At 33.2% G+C, this 9,547-nt stretch overlaps 1 protein-coding gene across 1 annotated transcript; it reads left to right on the forward strand.

Moving 5' to 3' along the window:
• The first annotated feature begins 1,978 nt into the window (after positions 1–1,978).
• RLP4 (receptor like protein 4) lies at positions 1,979–8,465 on the forward strand. Its single transcript, XM_085742280.1, has 10 exons — positions 1,979–2,162; positions 3,530–4,585; positions 5,177–5,324; positions 6,052–6,123; positions 6,360–6,431; positions 7,166–7,237; positions 7,313–7,390; positions 7,525–7,706; positions 7,909–8,052; positions 8,147–8,465. The coding sequence occupies exons 1-9, from the start codon at positions 2,090–2,092 to the stop codon at positions 8,034–8,036; spliced, it is 1,881 nt and encodes a 626-aa protein (XP_085598406.1). The 5' UTR covers positions 1,979–2,089; the 3' UTR covers positions 8,037–8,052; positions 8,147–8,465.
• The last annotated feature ends 1,082 nt before the right edge of the window (positions 8,466–9,547 follow it).

The following is a 9,547-nucleotide window of genomic DNA, read 5'->3' on the forward strand; positions in this document are numbered from 1 at the left end:
AATAACATGACACAATCCCATTTATCATTATTTTCTAAAGGTTAATTTTGTAATTAACTCAATTTTGGAGCATAGAAAAATTTCATATTCTCCCATCCCCGTGAACTTATATCCTTTTCACATTGCTTTTGTCGTCTCACACCCCCAAAAGCAAATCCACCTCGACTAGCAATTTACCTCCTTGGAACTACAAATTCAAGCATATTTAATTAGTAGTAACCTTTTTCGTAAGAGAAATAAAGTGGGGTTCACATGCCCCAAGTTTAGATTAACTAGGCACGAAACTATGATACTTTTGCTACACTCATCACCAACCTCAAATCCTAGCCGTTAAAATGCACAACATTAATAAAGCCATTTTAGTCAAATTGTGTAATTTTATCTCATGTTTTATATTTTAAGACCAATGCAATGTCATTAAAAAAAATCATTGAAATCACAATAAATTTAATATTGTTGTATCGTTAGAGATAGATACAAATTCAAATAGTCCAATTAAGCTTCAAAAGACCTTTATCATCTCATATAAATTAGGGGTGTGCGAAACCCAACCTTGTCTTACAACCTGTTAGGATTCGAACGTAATGGGTCGGGTCTGATCCGACCAAAAGAAAAAAAGACAAAATATAGGACATAGACATAATTGAAACAAAGTCGAGGGTCGGGTGTACCATTGGGTTATCTGTCTACCAATTTAATCTAATGATAAAAGGTGTTTTTTAAATATTATTTTACATATTCTCTCAGACTCGGTCTCCCACACACGACTATTTTACTTTCATATTTCTCACTTTTTATTTTGAACCTCAACCCAGGGTTAACTTTGCATGTTGCCGCTCCTCAGCTCCTCTAGCTCAGTCTCATGTCGTCGCTTCTCTAACTCGACCTCACCATTTATTTTGGTCATCTAAAATGCAATTTGTTCATTAGCTTGTAACACAATGTTGCTATTACTTTTATGTTGTTGTTTCATGTGCTACTTTTGAGTTGTTGTTTCTTATGATTTAAAAAAATTGTTAATTTTTTTTCAAAATGTATGTAATAGCGACTCGTCTTAGGACAAACCCGATTTTATCTTTGCATTTCTCGTCTTTGTTGGACCCAAACCTCATCGGATTTGATCGATTCAATGACGAGATTGAGTCTAAAAATTGGTCAATTCTAATACAAGGACTGAGTTTGGGCACATACAACCCAATCTAACTCGTCCTTTATACACCTTTAATATGAATATTATTGGGTTAACTTTTATGCGATCTTTATGAAAATCGTAATTTACATATCTAGTTTTTTTTTTAAACCTTGCCAACTTTTGTTGCAAGACACATGTTAAAGTAACTCAAAAGAGCAAATATACATTAAAAAATATATAATATTTTTGAGTTTTAAAAAGTTAAATGCAAGACTTTTACGAGATATTATCTTGCAATGAGTTTCTTACCAAGTATTTTAATGGTAGATATTGACATTTTTTCACCACAAAAAAAAAAAAAAAGGAAATTAACATTTTTTTAAATAAAGCTTAAGCTTTATTTTTAATATCAATAAAACCGGATTTCTCATTCCAGTAGTAGTTTTTTTTAGATAGATAGATCTCTATCCACCTCAATTAATGGATAGTGTTGACACACTCACGTGAATTGGAAGATAAAATATAGAAGGATTTTTTTAGAAGGGATAAATCATAAATATATTCTCTCAAAAAAAGAAGCATAAATATATATATAAAAAGAACATTGAAGAAAAAGGAATTTTAACTAGGATATAAATATGACAAAAATGCGCAGCTGCATCCGTTGTAATGAAGGTGCGTACTAGTACAGAGACAGCTCTACTGCATTCACGAGTCAACTAAACAAAGAAAGAAAAAGAAAAAAATACTAATTAATAACCGTTAGTTAACTAATTAATACTATAATTAAATAATGTAATAAATTCTTCAACTGTGAAATCAGTGTTACTTACTTACCAGTGCTGCAAACACGTTCAAGCAATTATCTTTCTCTCTCTAGAAAAAGCAATGATGTGAGAGAAAGAAGAAGAAGAAGAAGCAATTATCTCTCTCTTTCTTTCTCTCTCTCTCTCTACAATGCTTCGATTTCTTCTACTTCGAATGTTCTTCCTCTGTTTTGCTTCTTCTGTTGCAACTGCAGCTCAACGAGGTTAGCATCTTCATCTTCATCTGCATTGAATTCCAAAAACTGATTAATTCATTCATAAGAATTTTGGATTTGAATTTTTACTTTGTTAGCTTTCAATTCTGTTATCATCTGAAAATGTAATTGATACTTTAATTAATCTGTGTAATTTGGGGTACATTAATTTGATTCCTGATATAGTAATTGATTATCCATGAATTACCGAAAAAGTAAATTAATGCAGCTTTTTTTCCTTTTTGGCTATTTTGCTTTAGTTTATGTCCATTATAGTTATAGTAAGAAGAAATTGAAAATTTGATGATATCATGATTCATGAAGTTAATTTCTAAAACTTGTTGTTTTGCTTATAGTTCTTTGAAGCTTCATCACTGAAATTATTGAATTTATATACTATAGTCTATAGGAACTACTTATTGGTCATATAGTTTATAAACTAGATTAAAGAGGAAATTTTTCGATTCTCTATAGTGTAATGTTTTGTTCTCAAGAATAATAGAAGTGCTTAGCTTATCCAAATCCTGGATTAGACTAATTTGGTTCCTTTTTTTTGTTATGCATCGGTCTCACTAGGTATTGAAATTTGTTGAATTAGTAACGTGCTGGTTTATCTTGATTCATAGAACTTACTTTTTTGGCCAAATGTTGCACTAAATGTTGGACTTAGGCACTGTTTGGATAAACAGTTTAATTTGCAGCTTATCATGATAAGCGCTTATCTATAAGCTATTTTTATAACAAAAGATAAAATAAAGTTAAATTATTTTTGCATAAATTATAAGCTGTTTTCATAATTTATCTCGGAGAGCTTATGAAAATAAGCTGAAAACTACTTAGGAACATTATGTCCCAGTTTGGATTGGCTTATTTTTTAGCTTATGCAAATAAATAAGCTTTTATGTATTATCATAAGCTTGTCAAGGTCGTTTATGAAAAAACAGCTTATGAAGATACAATTTTTGTTCGTGAGAACTTATGAATTAACATAATAGCTTATTTATTTGCATAAGCTATTTTTCATAAGCTTAAAAATTAGCCAACCAAAAAGTTTCACAAGTGCTTAGGCCAGTAGATAAGCTCAAATGAGCCAATCCAAACAGGCCTTTAATCTGGTATGATGTCAAGGATGTGACCAAATTATGCTAAGTCTGTGTGTGATATATCTGCCCACAATTTACAAATGTTTGAGATTCACAGCAAGAGGTAGTTCATTCCCACATTATTTTTTTCTTTGGGTGGATTTTAGTGTTAGTGAAACCAGCATTTCTCCTTTGTGCATGCCAGTAATAGTATTAGGATTTTCGTTATTTGCAGATTTATTTTTATTCTTCTTTGACTTGGTTCAAACGTATGAAACTTCGTGACCATTGCAGGACCATTTGCTATGCGCATAAGCTGTGGGGCTCGTCAAAATGTTCAAACGAAACCAACCACTACTCTATGGTATAAAGACTTTGGTTCTACAGGAGGCATACCGGCTAATGCATCTAAAACAAGTTACATTACACCTCCTCTTAAAACTCTTCGCTATTTCCCCTTGTCTGAAGGTCCTACAAACTGCTACAAGATTAATGGAGTGCCAAAGGGGCATTACTCAGTCAGGATCTTTTTTGGACTTGTTGCACAAGCTAGAGCTACCAACGAACCTCTATTTGACATATCCATACAAGGCACTCAAATATATACTTTGAAACCAGGTTGGACCACTCAGGATGATCAAGCATTTACTGAAGCCCAAGTGTTTCTTATGGACCGTACTGTCTCAATCTGTTTCCATAGCACTGGTCATGGGGATCCAGCTATTCTTTCAATTGAGATTCTTCAAATTGATAGTAAAGCTTATTATTTTGGGTCAAACTGGAGTCAAGAGATAATACTTAGAACAGTTAAAAGACTGAGTTGTGGCTTTGGGCAGTCAAAATTTGGTGTTGATTATGGCGCAGATCCTCTAGGAGGGGACAGATTTTGGCAGCATACTAAAACGTTCGGTCAGGATTCTGACCGACCAAGATCCGTTGAAACTAGAATTAAAAAAACTTCACTTGCACCAAACTTTTATCCAGAAACTCTTTATCGATCAGCACTTGTTAGTACTAGTAGCCAGCCTGATTTATCATATACATTGGATGTGGATCCCAACAAAAACTATTCTATTTGGTTACATTTTGCTGAGATTGATAATTCGGTGCATTCCATAGGTCAAAGGGTCTTTGACATTATGATTAATGGTGATGTTGCCTTTAGAGATGTTGACATTGTGAAATTGAGTGGGGATCGTTTTACTGCCCTTGTGCTTAATAAAACTGTTCCTGTTAATGGGAGGTCTTTAGCAATAACTTTGAGGCCAAAAGAAGGTAGTCTGGCCACAATCACTGCCATTGAGATATTGGAGGTTATAGTGCCCGAGTCAAAAACTTTATCAGATGAAGGTTTGAATGCCAACTCCTACTTTTGTTAATTTTTTCCAACTTAAATTTCTTTTGTTCAACATGAATTTTCATCCTAACGTGATATTTATTATATTATTATTATTTCAATTGTGGGTTGTTGTATGATTTGTAGTACCTGCATGCAATCTAGGTTTTGTTTAGGTCTTTGCCAAGTGGGCAATAAATAACATAGTATTTGCATTCTTGGCAACTTATTAGTGATGAAAAATCATACAGTTTCTGCCGCATTTTCTATTATTAATTAACACATATCAAGATACTCTAATTTCGGTACTCGTCTCATTGTTCATTATGTAACATAAATTTGGTTTAAACCAAATTTTGTGCTGGTACTTGTCTGTTTTAGATTCATTATCATACTTCTTAAGTCTCTTTGTCTTGTCACATTTTTCCTTAACCGGTTGCGGTTGTTCTTCCCTTTCTATCAAAGATGACGTTCAAGCTTTGTATTGATTGGTTACATTTACTTGTTCTCTGATTTTATGCACTATTAATGTTAGCAAATGTGATTTCCTGTAATCCAAATGGATGTAAAATTTTATCTAGTTGATCACTGTTCTTTTACTCTAGTTATGGCTTTACAAAGATTGAAGAAGGATTTGGGGCTTCCTCCCAGGTTTGGGTGGAATGGTGATCCATGTGTTCCTCAACAACATCCATGGACCGGAGTGGATTGCCAATTAGACAAAAGTAGCGGCAATTGGGTCATTGATGGACTGTAATTTCCTATCATCCTTATTCTTAGACTTTTATTGTATATTTGATTTTGTGGTAACATTTAATTCCATCTTCCTGTTAATTCTTTTAATTACTTTTACCTTTCTCGATATTTTCTCTGTTTTTCCAAAACCAATTTTTTTTCCCGGTGTGAGAACTTTTAAATCAACAAAGTTGATTGTCACACGAAAAAAGTGAAATTAGAAGACTTAAGCTATAATTTGATCCAAATATGGTTTATGATGGAACACTATGGCGTAATTTGATCCATGTAGCCGACCCCACTTAGTGGGATAAGGCTTGGTTGTTGTTGTAGAACACTTACGCTATAAATTTGTCTTGCACAATAATGCTGTTTAAAAAATTTCAGTTTACGGAAATAATTTAATCACTCATTGGTTGGTTAAGTTTTGCATGCTTTCTGAAATCAACCATTTTACGTTCATTATTTGATTAACCCTTACCCATGTAGCCGATCCCACTTAGTGAGATAAGGCTTGGTTATTGTTGTTGTATTTGATTAACCCTTACATTGGCCTTTCCCCTTTTCTAGATTTCCGTGGGCTCTGGTTGTATTCAAAACAAACTCAGAACTGAAAACTCTACCCTGCACTTAGCAAAGAAATTGATAATTACCTCTAGGGTAGAAAGCCATTATGTTGTGTTGAAATCTGTGTTCAATATTTAATAACAATATCTCATTTGATGTTGTGTCTGTTGATGAACAGTGGTCTTGACAATCAAGGCCTGAAAGGTTTCTTGCCGAAAGACATTTCAAGACTGCATAATCTACAAATCATGTAAGTTTTAAATATTTTCCTCTCAGACAAACATTAAAATTTGTCATTGAATGGGTGGTTGATTTATGCTTATGTAGATCTCAATCAAATAACAAGTGGCATGACAAGTACTGATATTTGAATAGTTTGACATTTTTCTTTCAATTTTTTAATTCATAATTTATCCCCTAAGAAATAGAAACAACATGTATTTTCATTGGCCGATTTCTCATGCTCAATTTACCTGTACATCACAGAAACTTGAGTGGAAACAGCATTGGTGGAGCTATTCCATCTTCACTTGGAACAGTAACTACCTTGCAAGTGCTGTAAGTGAATTCTTGTTCTTACTCTTCTTAATTCATATGGCAAATTGATTTAGTTGTTTTTTATATTCTTGGTTCATAAAGTATATGCTACAATGCCAATATGTGATTCTTATCTTCCGTGCTGGTGTGTTTGGAAATTTATATGAGCTCCATTCCTGATACTAGTTCTTCCATGAATTAAAAAAGATTGAAGCGGCAAGACATAATGAGATTGACACAAGAACTTTTAAATGTAGTTTTTTTCATTCACAACATGTATTTGTTACTCCCTATCCCACTCTTATTTTCTACTTATTCTTGGCTATTACCTGCTTGAATGGAAGCATGTTTTGTTCTTGAACTATGCATCATATTGAAGGCTCAAGCATAAAGATTACTGGTTAAGTAAAATTTATAAAATAGCAGTATAGTGAATATTCCATGCTATAAAGTTATTCTAATTAGTAAAATCTAACAGGTAAGTTTACATAACTAGCCTGCTAAGAAGTAAATCAAATATCTAAATAAAATATTAATGTTTTGGGTTGTAGCTTTAGTTCTAAATACTGAAAAGTCAACGAGGCATAAGATACTGAATTTGTTTGTCAATGGCTTGTAGAACTTAAGTGAATCAGTTTCTTCATACTTTGATTTAAACCGCTTGAAATTAGATAACTGTTAGATTACTTGAGGTTGGAATCTTAATTTTGCTATCATGGTAAATATCATTTGCGAATTTTTTTGTACACATGCAGTGACCTGTCCTATAACGTTTTCAATGGATCGATTCCTGATAGCCTTGGACAATTGACGTCATTAAAGAGATTGTAAGACTCTTTTTTAACTTGCCCATATGACGGATAAGAAAACTGTAAGTCCATATTAAAATAATTACCATGCAGGAACCTTAATGGCAACTTTCTGTCCGGAATGGTACCGGCAACTCTAGGAGGAAGGCTTCTGCACAGAGCTAGCTTCAAGTATGTTGTGATAAAAATCTAGAATAAACTTGAGTTCTATTTATATGCAAAGAGAAAAGAACCATATCTACATGCTATTTCTCCCCTTTCTTTATGATTAAGGCTGCTAAATCAAAACATGTGGATTGCTGCAGTTTTACGGACAATTCAGGTCTGTGTGGTATACCTGGATTACCTACATGCGGACCTCATCTTTCTGCCGGTGCTAAAGTTGGTATTGGCTTAGGTGCTTTTTTTACTTTTCTACTTCTCATTATCTGTTCAGTTTGCTGGTGTAAAAGGCGAAAGAATATCATCCGGGCTCAGCAAATTGCAGGTAAGGATGTTAATATCTAAATATGCTGTTACTGCATTGAGCTTTTTCTAGATGTATATAGATCTTGTAGTTGTACTTTACTTAAATTATTAATAGGGGCACAGGCCAGCATTTATATGGAACCATCATGAGTAATTATAGCAATACATGGATAGTGTCTTACTTTGAAATCACAATAGTATATCTCTTTTTTCTTTTATAGCGAGGGCAGCACCATATGCACAAAAGAGGACCCATTTTTCACGCGACATACAGATGACGAGGCATGGTAATAATTATGGCAATTCTCATACAGCTGCGGAGAATGGACCTATCTTGCTTGGAGGATAGCATTCCATTTATTCTGGTATTTTTGGAAAACTATCCTAGCATTCTTCACTTTCAAATCCTCAATTGATTTTTTTCATTCAATAATCGTATTTTTGTGGCATGTATGGCAGGGTATTCTGATGGTTGTACTTCACTACCTGCTTCCCCAAATATTAACAGTTTCTTGAGCCCATTGAGTCACCTTCTAACAGGCTGAGAATCCTACTAATTTGTAAATCACAATTTTGTACATTACATGTTTACGTTTTTTTATTACTCATTCTACGTTTGAACTTCAATATTTTTTTTAGTTTGTTGATAGAATATTTGTAACAGTTCAAAAATTGAAATGTAAACAGAAATCATAATATTCTGTGGAGGATAAATGAGGGCTACTTTACATAACAGCTGCCCTGGTTCATTCATTTATATAAATTTGTTTAATTTGAATGTGTGGATCACTGTAATGGGCAGTGCGGTTGTCTATGCGTCGATAAAGGGCAAAAACAACCAAGTTGCAAATAGGCATCGGATGAAATTTGGTTTCTGACTTTTTTTTGTTTTGTTTTGAACAATGAACAGACAGAGAATTTTTATGAGTGAACGAAGATGAACAAAGACTCTTAAACTGTAGTATGGAAGTGGGTGGTCTAGGAAAATTATACAAAACAAAGACGAGAATTTATTTTCCCACCCTATCTCCCTATCTTGCACTCTTCAATTTAACCATTTTATCCCGTTCAAATTTTATAATACACAAGCGTCAAAGTCATCATGCTCAAGCAGAAAAAGTGCTTGTAAAAGTAATGTCTCCTGACCCTCCTCCAGTTCAAAAAAAGTGTGTGTAAAAGTAATGTCTCCTAACCCTCCTCCAGTTCAACTCGGCTTCCCACACAAGATGGAATTCCTGTCATTCATGCATCAATTTATTGTAAATGTGGTGGATGTCATAAGTGATGGTCATTGTGGATTCCGTGTTGTGTTGTTGCAGACCTACTTGGTTTGTCTATTGATGATCATCATATTATCCGTCTTGATCTTAAACGAGATCTAAATGGTGATAATGAGTCTTATTGTTTGTGATATGATTTTATACGATATTGTTTGATGTTTCGCGTATTTTCTCATTTGTTTCACATTATTATGTGTTTTTGAAAGTCATCCTTCCGTTTTTTGTGTTTGTCTGATTTAATCCTACATTTCGCAAAGTAAATACATGCTGCCTTAAAGTTTAAGTTTGGGAAAAAACTCTGCTCTGATAGTGACAGTGAGAAAATGATAGTACTTATTTATTTAGTTGTTGTATAAGAGAATCTTATTTTAATGCAATATATTCTTTTTATTTTTATATTATAAAAACTAATGAGTACAGAAACATGGCCAATGACCAAAAACGAAATTGGATCTATTTATAAGGATTAAAAACTAATTTAATCTTATAAACAAATTACACTTATAACAAATACACGTGTGCATAAATGTTTTCCAAAATTATTTCATCCCTAAAAAATGGCATTTTCATTATTTTTTCT

The sequence above is a fragment of the Medicago sativa genome, chromosome 2 (genome assembly GCF_051527215.1).
Source record: "Medicago sativa cultivar Bolivia chromosome 2, Bolivia_mono, whole genome shotgun sequence".
Classification (NCBI taxonomy): Eukaryota; Viridiplantae; Streptophyta; class Magnoliopsida; order Fabales; family Fabaceae; genus Medicago; species Medicago sativa.